Raw genomic sequence first — 15,789 nt, forward strand, 5'->3', positions numbered from 1 at the left:
GGGGAAGGACTGCCCGCTCCATGATCTCGCCATCACGGTTGACAACTCCATTGTGTCCTCCTCCCAGAGTGCAAAGAACCTTGGCGTGACCCTGGACAACACCCTGTCGTTCTCCGCTAACATCAAAGCAGTGACCCGATCCTGCAGGTTCATGCTCTACAACATTTGCAGAGTACGACCCTACCTTACACAGAAAGCGGCACAGGTCCTAATCCAGGCACTGGATTACTGCAACTCGCTGTTGGCTGGGCTCCCTGCCTGTGCCATTAAACCCCTACAACTTATCCAGAACGCCGCAGCCCGTCTGGTGTTCGACCTTCCCAAGTTCTCTCATGTCACCCCACTCCTCCGCACACTCCACTGGCTTCCAGTTGAGGCTCGCATCTACTACAAGACCATGGTGCTTGCCTACGGAGCTGTGAGGGGAACGGCACCTCCTTACCTTCAGGCTATGATCAGACCCTACACCCAAACGAGGGCACTACATTCATCCACCTCTGGCCTGCTAGCCCCCCTACCTCTACGGAAGCACAGTTCCCGCTCAGCCCAGTCAAAGCTGTAAGTTGCTCTGGATAAGAGCGTCTGCTAAATGATGTAAATGTGAAAATGTAAATGTGAATAGGCAACATTTCATTCTGAAGTCTGAGGGTATTTTCTCTCGCTTCAGCTCAAATAATGGCCGCCATTGAGTTCAATCAATTTTGCATCGTTTTTTACATGGTTGCGTCATATTTCTTTGCATACTTTCCATTGAAGCTTGCATCGATACATGCTTCTAAATATGTACAAATGGAGTACGCATTCGAGAAGTGTCCTCCTTGCTCCGTTTGGCATACTTGATTTGGACTCCAACTCCGACCCTCCCGTGCTCCAATTTGCATGCTCGGAGCATGGTAGTATGCATTTTGAGAAACACCCCCGGTGTGCAGGTTCTCTTCAATGTGAACAACAGCAACAACAATGAGGAAGAGTATGAACATGCACATACATACACATACACACACACACACACACACACACACACACACACACACACACACACACACACACACAAGCAAGTCGTAACAACTAAAAGCACAAGTCTTTGTACACAACTTCCCTCCTTTGTGTGTGTGTGTCTGTATGCACCAATGGTGTGCACTCATGTCTGTGCTCATGAATGCAGTATGTATGGGTTATGAATGGGTTATGTTAGGTTCAGAACAAATATTAATAACTGAAATGGTGACTAGAAAAAGCTCAAGCCAAGTTTATTCATCCCATTGGGTCATACAGCTGCAAAGACAAGGTATGATTACACAAGCACATATATTTTTAACCTCCTACTAGGCGAGGTCAACTCCTTACACATCTAGACAGCCAATACATCTCTGTTGCTAGGCAGGAACTTAATTGGTTCCTCTCACTGGTGTAGTCATGGCCTTGCCTGATGCAAGAACTTTCGTGGGTGTGGAAGTGTGAGATAGGACTGTAGTAGGACGGTTGTTGGGGTGGGCCCCTCTGGCCCCCCTCCCAGAGGTTTCTTCTCACTTCATCTGTTGACTTGACCTCGGGCCGAATTCCTCGCTCTGCCCTAGTTCCGCAGCTGGCCTGCCTTATCAGAGATTGTTGCCCTTTGCCTCCCTCAGTAACTTTCCATACATTCCTTATTCACCCTTCATTGACAGAGAACATAAACAGTTATCATACATGTAACGTAATCAATAAGTTCTTCTATAGTGACAGAAATAAGTATATTTCAAGTTAGAACCCAACAGTTATGAAGTCCTAATGTAGGACATTATTTTGAATTGTATGCCATAACAATATCACAATTGAGTTACACAATATAAAACATTCTACTCCGGGATAATGTGGACATGAAGTGCGAAAATGCTAATATGGGTACCATTGACTAATATAGGATAGCCTAGGTTATGTATAATTGTTCGGAACAGAATATAGAAAAGGCTATACTAAAAAGTCAATAGGATGAATAGAATGTAAAATCTATTCCCAATGCATAAGCACTGTTTATGATAGGTTGCCAATGTAACTAATAGATTCTGCAACATATGGTGTGTTTTTCCCAGTCTGTCATCAGTTCCTGCTACTACTAAAAGGGAAAGGGGAAAGGGTATGGCTGGATAGAGAGAGAATGCCCTCCAGTGTGCAACCTGAACAGTAGCAAGACTACGGCCACTAGAATAATAGTCTCTCCTCAAAGCCAGAGATACAGTGGCTGTGAGAAGAAACTATTAATTCCATTCCTCAGGACTTGAAGGACCTGAATAGTATAACTAAATGAACATGAAAAGTCATTTAAACAGTGGCAACACATGACAAAACAAAGTTTGTATCAAAATTACAATGCTGTATTTTTATTTCACTTTGGTGTACAGTCAACATTACAAGAGCAGCATGTCTTTTTACAATAAAATAATTACAATTACAACAATAATAGACATAACAATACCCATAAAATAGCCAAATTGAGTAATTTCACACTTGATAACATATTGTCTATTATATTTTCTGTTGTAAAATGAAATATTTAATTTATGTACGGAATGATGTACGATTCCTGTTGAGTGGCCGTCATCTCACTCACGTTCTCTTTTGTGACAGGTATCAGTTTGAATGTGGTCAAATGCAGAGGAACATGACATGGGTCTCAATTAGGGTTGCAAAGGGAGGGTATATTACTGGATACTTTCAGTTTACCAGTAAACTACCAGAATTGTTTTTATCTTTCAAGGATTTAATGTTATCTATCATAAGACATCAAGTGGCCCTTTTGGGTAGTCATATTATCATAGGTGTCTGTATTTATCTCTGGCCCTCTGTGTAGCATTATCACATGTAAAATATAAGCTGTAAAACATTATCCTAAATATAAATGATCAACTTAGTGAATACCATTAATGTTTAATATGAGGGTTTCAGCATGAAATATATATATATATATTTATTTTTTTACTATGTCAACAGTGCCTTCGGAAAGTATTCAGACCACTGTTTTGATTAGCCTACCAAAAGTTATATTTTTAGAATGAGCAGCGCGCAGCCAGGTCCCAAGTGCATCGGTGACACAAACACAGGGAAAACGCAACCAAGCACAGATGCGACAAGTGAACACAAATGATCTACAGTGCCTTCGGAAAGTATTCAGACCCCTTCACTTTTTCCACATTTTGGTACGTTACAGCCTTATTCTAAAATGGATTAAATAAAACAATTTCCTCAGCAATCTAAACACAATACCCCATAATGACAAAGCAAAAACAGGTTTTTAGAATTTTTAGCAATTTTATAAAAATACAATAAAAATAAAACAGAAACATTTTATTTACATAAGTATTCATCCCCTTTGCTATGAGACTCGAAATTGAGCTCAGGTGCATAATGTTTCCATTGATCATCCTTGAGATGTTTCTACAACTTGATTGAAGTCCACCTGTAGTACATTCAATTCATTGGACATGATTTGGAAAGGCACACACCTGTCTATATAAGGTCCCACAGTTGACAGCGCATATCAGAGCAAAAACCAAACCATGAGGTCGAAGGAATTGTCCGTAGAGCTCCGAGACAGGCTTGTGTCGAGGCACAGATCTGGGGAAGGGTACGAAAACATTTCTGCAGCATTAAAGGTCCCCAAGAACACAGTGGCCTCCATCATTCTTAAATGGAAAAAGTTTGGAACCACCAAGACTCTTCCAAGAGCTGGCTGCCCGGCCACACTGAGGAATCAGGGGAGAAGGGCCTTGGTCAGGGAGGTGACCAAGAACCTGATGGTCACTCTGACAGAGCTCTAGAGTTCCTCTGTGGAGATGGGAGAACCTTCCAGAAGGACAACCATCTCTGCAGCACTCCACCAATCAGGCATTTATGGTAGAGTGGCCAGATGGAAGCCACTCCTCAGTAAAATGCACATGACAGCCCGCTTGAAGTTTGCCAAAAGGCACCTAAAGGACTCTCAGACCATTAGAAACAAGATTCTCTGGTCTGATGAAACCAAGATTGAACTCTTTGGCCTGAATGACAAGCGTCACGTCTGGAGGAAACCTGGCACCATCCCTACGGTGAAGCATTGTGGTGGCAGCATCATGCTGTGGGGATGTTTTTCAGCGGCAGGGACTGAGAGACTAGTCAGGATCGAGGCAAAGATGAACGGAGCAATGTACAGAGAGATCCTTGATGAAAACCTGCTCCAACAGGACAATGACCCTAAGCACACAGCCAAGACAACGCAGGAGTGGCTTCGGGACAAGTCTCTGAATGTCCTTGAGTGGCCCAGGAGAGACCGGACTTAAACCCGATCGAACATCTCTGGAGAGACCTGAAAATAGCTGTGCAGCAACGCTCCCCGTCAACCTGACAGAGCTTGAGAGGATCTGCAGAGAAGAATGGGAGAAACTCCCCAAATACAGGTGTCTCATGCTTGTAGCGTTATACCTGAGAAGACTCAAAGCTGTAATCGCTGCTAAAGGTGCTTCAACAAAGTACTGAGTAAAGGGTCCTCTGTAGCTCAGCTGGTAGAGCACGGCGCTTGTAACGCCAAGGTAGTGGGTTCGATCCCCGGGACCACCCATACACACAAAAAAAAATAATTATGCACGCATGACTGTAAGTCGCTTTGCATAAAAGCGTCTGCTAAATGGCATATTATTATTATATTATACTTACGTAAATGTGATATTTCAGTTGTTTATTTGTAATAAATGTGCAAACATTTCTAAAAACCTGTTATTTCTTTGTCATTATGGGGTATTGTGTGTAGATTGATGAGGGGGAAAAACTATTTAATCCATTTTAGAATAAGGCTGTAACGTAGCAAAATGTTGAAAAAGTCAAGGGGTCTGAATACTTTCCGAATGCACTGTATGTATTTGTTGTCATTGTTCTGGCTTCAAACTGATGGCAGTTGTAAAAAAAAAAAAAAAAAAAAAAGAGTCAATAGTTGGAAGAGTTGCAGAGTTAAATCAATTGTAAGTCGCTCTGGATAAGAGTGTCTGCTAAATGACTAAAATGTAAAATAATGCCATTGTTGATTACATGCTTTTTTCATTAATAAGACTATTTTTCCTTTAACCATATGGTCTATTTACTAGAAACTAATGGACAATATGGACACCGATATATAAAAAAATGAATATTATATATGAATGCATTTTTTTAAAGTTATTGAAGTATAAATTACCAAAGTTACGATAGATTGCCATAGATTTTCTGTTAATTACCTAAATTACTAAGGATTCTGGTAACTTTGGTAAACTACTGTTATCTTTGCAAACCTATTCTCAATGGTTAAAGCATTGGTAGAGGGGAGATGTAGTGGGGTAGATATAGCATTATGATAAGCAGAGCCATAGATGGAGCAACAATAGTTTTAAACCTGTCTTCATCCCTGAATACGAAACAGTCCCAGAGCCTAAGTGATAAATAATGAAATACATTGTGACATGGGGGTGTGGAGTGCATGCGCAGTTTCAAGGGGCAGCAAGTTTTCCAATTCCTATTAGACACCTTAGTAACATTATAATTCGGTAAGGCTAAATAAAACCACAAGGGCTATATGGATATTTGGGGTATAACTGTCAAACAGTATTAATCCAATACCAGCCTGATGCAATAATAAAATGTTATGTAATAACACCTACAATGGGGCTGTAACCCAGTACCTGAGGGAACCACTAGATGTTGGTCTCAATCTAACTCAGGGGCTGTTGAGCTCAACACATTTCACTTCTTATTGCTGCATTGCCCGAATTGATCAGCAAAACTCAGTGACATGTACAAACACTTGAGCTGTGTTCTTTTTTATTTCCCCCCAACCAACACACTCAACTGAAGGGATAAACCTATTGAGATAAATAACCCGTATATCATGGTACTGTATATCTACAGACAAAGGAAGACAAAGTATTGTTTGTGTGTTACAATCCACTGTGAGGGGTGTCATCTACTTTGACTAAAACTAAAGGCACAAATCACAAACAGTGAGTATAAATGGACACCTCTGATTTGCTAACTATGGGGGAAAGAATTTACCTTTTTGACCTTGAGCATAGGGTATGTGGTCCTCTATAGGTCATTTGGTAGGGCATGGTGCTTGTAACACCAGGGTAGTGGGTTCGATCCCCGGGACCACCCATACGTAAAAATGTATGCACACATGACTGTAAGTCGCTTTGGATAAAAGCGTCTGCTAAATGGCATATTATATTATTATTATTATGTTGCCAACATGTAGGCTTAGTAGAAATCACACTCCAACTGGAGCAAATAGTCATGCTTTGGAGATGTCCAACTTATGAACGACATAAACCCTAGCGTCTGTGAAGTACATCCCTAAACAGCCTGACTTGGAGAATGGAAAGGCACAGGTATCAAATGCACCAGAGCACAGGAAGGATCCAATAAAAGCACTCATGTTCCTGCCCCTGGATAGCGTGAAGGTTTGCATTCAGTTCAGGTTCTTCAACGCAAAATCATGAAGGCTGGCCTACTTCCTGCTGTTGTAGAAAGTGTGTTACCACGTCTTAAATGATTAGCTTGCATATCATATCATGCATCAATGTTAGAACATCTGTCATAACTTCACTTCAGTAGGCTTGAGGTTGATTGTTACCAAAACTAGGGTACCTGATTTAAATGAATGCAAAAAAAAATATTAGGAAGGTGTTCTTAATGTTTTGTACACTCAGTGTCAGTCACAGTATAAGTGATATTATTCTGGCCTAATTTAAACTGACTGAGATTGAATCATTGTATCCAAAGTTGGGGCATCCTATTACAATGATATTTTTATGAGTTGTGTTGGGTCTCTTCTCAAAAGATTATTCCCACGAGTCACTGGATTTCAACTTTTAAAGCTTAATAACTACTGTATTACAGCCTGGATCATGTCTTGGTGTTCCCCAAGGCTCCATTGTGGGTCCACTCCATATTATATCTTATACTGATTTGGTGATAAAGGCATAGTGTGATATGAGGCTGTAAAGGCATCAGCATGCTTCAGTTCGTCTGGCGGCTAGTGAACCAAAAGAGTGTTCTCGCATACTCCCTTGAAAAACGAGAAAAAAGCGGCAATAGTACTGTTTGTCAATTTTGACATGCCGTAGCCAGTATACACTTCCTCAAAATAGTCAGAATTAATCTAAGATAACTCAATAAATCTGTCCTTCATTTTACATCTAACTAAGATGTTTGGTGCAGTATTTCTCAATGAAAAAATGTGCATGAAAACGAGTCGTCTCTCATTGAGTGACAACCATGGGTGTGTTCGTAAATTTACTCTGGCTATTTACTCCGATTTCAGAGTACTCTTGTCTGAGTGTGCCAGAGCACAGAATAACTGATGAATTTACGATCACGCAACACCCGATGAATATGACCGGTGTCAGTAAACGTCTGCAAAAAAACGGAATTAAATTGTTGCCAGCGGCACAGTTACAGTCACTAACGTTTTAGATAACATGAAAACAGCCTAACCAGCTCTGCTAGGGCGAGTAAAATGGTCTCTCATTTGTGTCTGCAAGTACGTAGCAAACTAGCCAACTTTAGCCAGTTAGCTTGGGTGCTTGACTGCCGTTGAGGTCAGAATACTCGGATCAACCCTCGGCCAGTGCGTCCAGTGTGCACTCTGAATGCTCCGAGAGCGAAACGCTCTGAATTTAGAACAGACAATCTGACAACGCTCTGAATTTACGAATGACCCAGAGCACACTCTGACACAATGGAGGCAATTTACAAACACACCCAAATACTTTATTGAAGAATCCCTACAATTGACCAATCACGGACGAAGGGGCGTAGACTCCGGCTCCCGACCTTCGGCTGTCCTCGAGAAAAAAAATTGTGTGCCGGGAACAGCCGAAAAAAACCTTACCGATGTCCAAAACAAACAAAAACGTCACAAAATGTTGTCATAATATATGCACAAACTCTTCCAAATTGTTTCGGCTGGGAAGCATGCAAACGCCTTAAGGGGGAACTTACAAGAGAAAATGCTGCGCGTCTGAGGTTTTGGCTGAATGACAAACTGTGGGTTTACACTGTTATAATGAGGTATTCTGGTTTTGGTGAGTTCCGCCGTATGGCAAACTGTTTGGTTACATACACTGTACTGCTTCATCACAAATACCCACACAACTATTTTAAAGCTGACATTTTTTGGCTTTTTTCGTCGTTTGGTAAGAAAATAAATTAGCTTGAGAAAGGTGCCCTGTGTTATTATAGAGCTAACAAGATAAGAATGCCTAACTATTTGAGTTGAGATCCACACACAAGAGAACACAACACAAACACAGAGATGACAAAAGGTTGGCTGGCTAGGTTAATTATGACGCTGGTTCCATCACTCTGTGGTTCTTCCACAGTTCCGAGCCATTTTGGTTCTGTGACCCAGGTTCTAATCACTGATATCAAGTGTCTGTTCTATTGGTCTGGATTTGCCAAAAACTCTGTACATCTTCTAGGTTAACCTCGGAATCCACATCAGATTTTTTTGTGTGAGATTTGTGTGTGACCAGGTCATATTGTTCATAAGTTATTTGGGTCAAGTTCTTTAGTCCTCCTGGGTTTGGGTGATCTCTGGATTTCTGACATGTGTGTATGTGTGTGTGTGTGTGTGTGTGTGTAAGCAGGAAATAAGCAAGTGTGGATTGTGTGTGCATTTGAGGAGTACCAAAGTGCTTGTATCATGTCAGGACACTGGATCTCTGAAACACATCCCTAGATTTCTACAGTGCATATCTATTTCTGTAGAGAACAGAAGAAGAATAAACATAAATTACTCAGTATACATATTCACTAAAGTTACCTGATTATACTATAATAAAGAACCTCTATGAAAGGTAATTCAGGGGTCAAGGCTGCTTTGTAGTGTTTGTGTTTAGCATGTGGGAGTTGTGAAAAAAGAATGAATGTTCACAAAACTTGGAAAGTATGCTAAAGACATCAGTAGTTTTATGTCTGCATGCCCACAGGTTTGGTTAGTGGTTGCATGGGCGTGTGGGAGACAGTACAAGTGGTTAAGGAGAGTGCAGTGATTTTTGGCTGCTTGAGTGTGTGTCTGTGTGTGACGGAGAGATTGAGGTTAGCCTTTGTGGGGCTTTGAGTGGCTCTACATTGCGTTAAATAGAAAGAAAACATGTATGTGGTTGTATGTGCATGTGTCAATCTGTATCGGTCTATATGTATCGTCAAGAGGGGGAATCAGTGTGTGTGTATGTGTGATTGTAAGTTTTTAACCCAGTATGGATTTTTAACTGTTCCTCTTTCCTTTCACTCAGTTAGCGGGTCCTGGGTCGGCCAAGGGCATGGTGTGTAGTACCTCGTCCAGCAGCTGCAGAGCCCGGTGCAGGTGTACCTCCACCCAACAGGGGGTATGTTTGATGCTCTGCCGGGGGTAGTCGGGCCCCCAGCCCTTCACAAAGCTCAGCCGCAGGATACACAGCCTCCGGAGGTCATCCACACCTATCCCCGCTGCTGCAGAAAGACCTGGAAGAAAGAGGAAGTGAGGTATTAGGGATGGGCATTTTAAATGATTTCACAATCCGAATAATATCATGATATTTTTTCGGATATCCAGATAGTCAAAATACATGTTTAACTTGTTGGGGAATTGCTCGTGCGACTCGGGAGAGAGCCGGTGCGCTGCGCACTGCTTGTTTGGGGAAGGATGGGGAAGCGGCGGAAGAGGAGCAGGGGCCGGTGTGTGTGACAGTCTATGTGTGTGGCATGGAGGGAGAGAAAAAAGTAGCCAAACCGACTCGCGCTAGTTAAGACAAACTTGTCGCTTTATAGGTGAGCTATCATACCATCTGGTAGTGCCTATCTTGACTGCATCAAATCAATGTAAAAATGCTAACTAGCTACAGTAGCAAGGCTAATTTAGTTTTTTTTTGCTGCTCTCCCTGTCATTGTCTACAACAACTCCATTCATATTAAACAACAGCCTACCTGTTGGTTGATCATTGTAGCCTTCTACTTCTCATTTAGACAACTTAATTCCGTAATTGTAATTCCATTTTGCATTGATTACAAATCTCCCACTTCACTTGCTACACATGAAGTCCCTGACAACAAGAACAAGCTACACGTGTATAACCTGTGTAGGCTATGAGGTATTACTTCTTATGGGGTGCACGTCATAAAAACTACATTCAAAAGTTTGTTGTTTTATTAAATTTAGAATATAAAATGTAATGGTATATCTTTGTGTTTAGCTGTCATGCCCTGGCCTATAGAACTCTAGCTAGTTTGGTCAGGGTGTGAATATATTCTAGGTTTGTATTTCTATGTTTGGCCGGGTGTGGTTCCCAATCAGAGGCAGCTGTCGCTCGTTGTCTCTGATTGGGGATCATACTTAGGCAGCCAGTGTTCCTGCCTGCGTTGTGGGATTTTGTTATGTTCATGTTTAGGCTTGTGTGTTAGCCTTTGGACCGTCACGGTTAAGTTTGTTGTTTTGGTTTTCACACACTGTTGCTGGTATTTTGGCCCATTCCTCCATGCAGATCTCCTCTAGAGCAGTGATGTTTTGGGGCTGTCGCTGGGCAACACAGACTTTCAACTCCCTCCAAAGATTTTCTTTGGGGTTGAGATCTGGAGACTGGCTAGGCCACTCCAGGACCTTGAAATGCTTCTTACGAAGCCACTCCTTCGTTGCCCGGGCGGTGTGTTTGGGATCATTGTCATGCTGAAAGACCCAGCCACGTTTCATCTTCAATGCCCTTGCTGATGGAAGGAGGTTTTCACTCAAAATCTCACGATACATGGCCCCATTCATTCTTTCCTTTACACGGATCAGTCGTCCTGGTCCCCTTTGCAGAAAAACAGCCCCAAAGCATGATGTTTCCACCCCCATGCTTCACAGTAGGTATGGTGTTCTTTGGATGCAACTCAGCATTCTTTGTCCTCCAAACACGACGAGTTGAGTTTTTACCAAAAAGTTATATTTTGGTTTCATCTGACCATATGACATTCTCCCAATCCTCTTCTGGATCATCCAAATGCACTCTAGCAAACTTCAGACGGGCCTGGACATGTACTGGCTTAAGCAGGGGGACACGTCTGGCACTGCAGGATTTGAGTCCCTGGCGGCGTAGTTTGTTACTGATGGTAGGCTTTGTTACTTTGGTCCCAGCTCTCTGCAAGTCATTCACTAGGTCCCCCCGTGTGGTTCTGGGATTTTTGCTCACCGTTCTTGTGATCATTTTGACCCCATGGGGGGAGATCTTGCGTGGAGCCCCAGATCGAGGGAGATTATCAGTGGTCTTGTATGTCTTCCATTTCCTAATAATTGCTCCCACAGTTGATTTCTTCAAACCAAGCTGCTTACCTATTGCAGATTCAGTCTTCTCAGCCTGGTGCAGGTCTACAATTTTGTTTCTGGTGTCCTTTGACAGCTCTTTGGTCTTGGCCATAGTGGAGTTTGGAGTGTGACTGTTTGAGGTTGTGGACAGGTGTCTTTTATACTGATAACAAGTTCAAACAGGTGCCATTAATACAGGAAACGAGTGGAGGACAGAGGAGCCTCTTAAAGAAGAAGTTACATGTCTGTGAGAGCCAGAAATCTTGCTTGTTTGTAGGTGACCAAATACTTATTTTCCACCATAATTTCCAAATAAATTCATTAAAAATCCTACAATGTGATTTTCTGGATGTGCCTCTCTCATCTTTTTAAGTTGGAGAACTTGCACAATTGGTGGCTGACTAAATACTTTTTTTCCCCACTGTATGGACAGCTTTTCCATATAATTTTATTTGACATTCTGGGACAAAGTAGTGCCCCTATTTAGTCAAATGACAACACATGTCACTCAATTCTGTGCCTCCGAGTTCCATGTATCAAACAGTTATTTCAGTTATCTTAAAACCAGGAAAATCTGGAGAGCCTTCTGCAGATTACAGACCCATACATTTAATAAATTGTGACAATAAAATAATAACAAAACTCGTAAGCAACAGAATGGCAAAAGTCTTATCAGACTTGATACACATCTTTTTAAGTGGGAGAACTTGCACAATTGGTGGCTGACTAAATACTTTTTTCCCCCACTTTATATCCCTTTATTACTTTCCAACCCCACCATCCCCTCCGTAATTGGATTAAACTAATGAACAACAATGCTTAGGCCTCTACTTCATGCTTATACATACTATATACATTTTATGGACACAGTCACTAATTATATTTTGTTTGTTTTTACTCCTGAACTTCCTCCGATCATTTTCATGATGTCCATCTGGTATGCTTCTATATGCCATTTCTTTCTAACTGTGCTCTTTCACAAAAGCTCACAATATATAACCTATATACTTCTATGGACACAGCATGTCTTACACTAGTTATCTTGTTGTTATTAGTTGTTGTTATTAGATCATTTTATTTAATTGAGAAAAAGCCTTCATTGTTAAAATAGGGCTATATATTTTTATTTTATTTTAAATGAATCCTCTTTCAAGTAATCGAATACTAAGGTCCATTCAGATATTCAAATATTTGAATAACCGTGCCCATTCCTATGAGGTATAGATTAAAAGAGAAATATGGTGTCCCACAGGGGTCAATACTTGGACCCATTCTCATTCAAAAGAATACCACTTCAACAGAGGCTATAAATTCACAAATTCACAATAGCCAAATTGAACAAAATATGAAAATAAAACACACTAAGGCTGTGCATATCTCATATACTGTACATTGTACTTACTGACTGCAGGGGCAATGCCTCCAACGCTGCCTGGCCCAGGGATGTTGCCTGCCACGGCGGCAGCCTGAGCTGCTGCTGCTGCCTGCGCTGTAGCTGCCTGCTGCTGCATTTGCCTGTGACACTGTCTCAGGTCAAACACCTACAGGGGAGAGAACAGTCTGATGTCAGAACACCTACAGAGAGACATCAGTGTCCAGTCAAACTCCTATAAGGAGAGGTCATCAAGAGGACAAACAACTGCAAAGAGAACAGACAGCGGTAATTGTGTTTCTCACCTTGATGTAGGCGCCGGGGTAGATCTTGTGTACTGCGTCGCCTGGCGCTCTGCCTGCCTCTCTGTCCAGGTAGTAGCTCTGCACGAACACGGCGTGGTCGCTCATACAGCGCATCCACACGTCTCCCTCGCCACGACACTCCAGCTGCACTCCTTTACCTATGTGCAACCTGTGAGAGAGAGGGAGAGATGAAGATGCTGAGTACAAGTGAACATAAGTTGTATTAAAGTGTTATATTTCAGTCAACAAAATAAGTTGCATTTTGCTACAGTGCGTCTTCTGCCACAGGTACAAACAGATAGAGACCAGGCATGGCATGATTATGAATGAGAGATATACACATAAACATAGTTTGCACAAAGGCATAGATATACCAATCAACATTTCTGAGCCAAAACAACAGACACATATAAAGGCATACAAAATAGACATTTGCGGCAAGGTAAGAACTAGCATGCTTATTGATATAGAGATATGATATAGAGATAGCACTAGAGGAGCACAGACCTGGCTCTCTCGCTGGTGTCAGTGCGGTGGACGTTGCTGAGCTGGCCCAAACAGAAGCGGTCACCCCCTGAGGGGTCCACGTAGCCGTCCACCGTCACCACCGGGCAGCTAGCTGGCACCTTGAACATCTCCCCCACCTGGACATCCATCTCAAAGTAGGAGATGGAGCACCAGAACTCTGGCCCTGCACACAGACATAATGTGGTCAGCAGAGTGTGTGTGTGTGTGCATGCATGCGTTTGCATCTATACATCTATATACAGTGGGGGAAAAAAGTATTTAGTCAGCCACCAATTGTGCAAGTTCTCCAACTTAAAAAGATGAGAGAGGCCTGTAATTTTCATCATAGGTACACGTCAACTATGACAGACAAATTGAGAAAAATAAATCCAGAAAATCACATTGTAGGATTTGTAATGAATTTATTTGCAAATTATGGTGGAAAATAAGTATTTGGTCACCTACAAACAAGCAAGATTTCTGGCTCTCACAGACCTGTAACTTCTTCTTTAAGAGGCTCCTCTGTCCTCCACTCGTTACCTGTATTAATGGCACCTGTTTGAACTTGTTATCAGTATAAAAGACACCTGTCCACAACCTCAAACAGTCACACTCCAAACTCCACTATGGCCAAGACCAAAGAGCTGTCAAAGGACACCAGAAACAAAATTGTAGACCTGCACCAGGCTGGGAAGACTGAATCTGCAATAGGTAAGCAGCTTGGTTTGAAGAAATCAACTGTGGGAGCAATTATTAGGAAATGGAAGACATACAAGACCACTGATAATCTCCCTCGATCTGGGGTTCCACGCAAGATCTCACCCCGTGGGGTCAAAATGATCACAAGAACGGTGAGCAAAAATCCCAGAACCACACGGGGGACCTAGTGAATGACCTGCAGAGAGCTGGGACCAAAGTAACAAAGCCTACCATCAGTAACACACCACACCGCCAGGGACTCAAATCCTGCAGTGCCAGACGTGTCCCCCTGCTTAAGCCAGTACATGTCCAGGCCCGTCTGAAGTTTGCTAGAGTGCATTTGGATGATCCAGAAGAGGATTGGGAGAATGTCATATGGTCAGATGAAACCAAAATAGAACTTTTTGGTAAAAACTCAACTCGTCGTGTTTGGAGGACAAAGAATGCTGAGTTGCATCCAAAGAACACCATACCTACTGTGAAGCATGGGGGTGGAAACATCATGCTTTGGGGCTGTTTTTCTGCAAAGGGAACAGGACGACTGATCCGTGTAAAGGAAAGAATGAATGGGGCCATGTATCGTGAGATTTTGAGTGAAAACCTCATTCCGTCAGCAAGGGCATTGAAGATTAAACGTGGCTGGGTCTTTCAGCATGACAATGATCCCAAACACACCGCCCGGGCAACGAAGGAGTGGCTTCGTAAGAAGGCCTAGCCAGTCTCCAGATCTCAACCCCATAGAAAATCTTTGGAGGGAGTTGAAAGTCCGTGTTGCCCAGCGACAGCCCCAAAACATCACTGCTCTAGAGGAGATCTGCATAGAGGGATGGGTCAAAATACCAGCAACAGTGTGTGAAAACCTTGTGAAGACTTACAGAAAACGTTTGACCTGTATGATTGCCAACAAAGGGTATATAACAAAGAATTGAGAAACTTTTGTTATTGACCAAATCCTTATTTTCCACCATAATTTGCAAATAAATTCATTAAAAATCCTACAATGTGATTTTCTGGAGAAAAAAAATCTCATTTTGTCTGTCATAGTTGACGTGTACCTATGATGAAAATTACAGGCCTCTCTCATCTTTTTAAGTGAGAGAACTTGCACAATTGGTGGCTGACTAAATAATTTTTTTCCCCACTGTATACTGTGTATATGTGTTGTCTTACCTGGATGATTGGACACAGGGGGAGGAAAGGAGGCCGAGCCATGATGCTGAGACCCTAAAAGGTGAACAAGGAAACGACACAGGTTACCAAACATACACTATTCCTAACAATATCGGGGAAAAAAGCACCTCAGAAGACATACAGACACACTTTGGGCATACTGTGACTTACTGTAACTGCCTAACTTACAGAAGTGTGTTGGATGGTGGAGAGGAGGCTGTTGGTGGCCACACCCATTCTGTTGTTGGGGTCCTACAGGAGTGTAGGATGCTGTGCTACTGCCTGTCCAAGTTGCTGAATTCCAAAACAATAAATACAAATTAACAACAGGCACAAGCTTAAGCCATCAATCTGGCAAACTACCATTTTGCATTTGTACAAATATTTAGATTTTCTTTTCCACTTTTCAAATACAGTATGAGGATTCATCATGCCGT

At 42.2% G+C, this 15,789-nt stretch overlaps 1 protein-coding gene across 2 annotated transcripts in view; it reads right to left on the reverse strand.

Annotated features, from left to right (window-relative positions):
* Positions 1-9,236: 9,236 nt before the first annotated feature.
* LOC311122805 (mothers against decapentaplegic homolog 4-like) overlaps positions 9,237-15,789 on the reverse strand; it is a gene marked incomplete at its 5' end in the record, with an annotated part of 29,726 nt that continues 23,173 nt past the window's right edge. For both annotated transcript variants that reach the window (XM_084158106.1, XM_084158105.1), the window contains 6 exons: positions 9,237-9,486; positions 12,702-12,840; positions 12,977-13,145; positions 13,484-13,667; positions 15,353-15,406; positions 15,542-15,646. In XM_084158106.1, coding sequence (XP_084014232.1) covers positions 9,275-9,486; positions 12,702-12,840; positions 12,977-13,145; positions 13,484-13,667; positions 15,353-15,406; positions 15,542-15,646 — 863 coding nt within the window. In that variant the 3' untranslated portion in view covers positions 9,237-9,274. The remainder of the gene's footprint in view (positions 9,487-12,701; positions 12,841-12,976; positions 13,146-13,483; positions 13,668-15,352; positions 15,407-15,541; positions 15,647-15,789) is intronic.

The sequence above is a fragment of the Coregonus lavaretus genome (assembly GCF_964263955.1).
Source record: "Coregonus lavaretus genome assembly, chromosome: 3".
NCBI lineage: Eukaryota > Metazoa > Chordata > Actinopteri > Salmoniformes > Salmonidae > Coregonus > Coregonus lavaretus.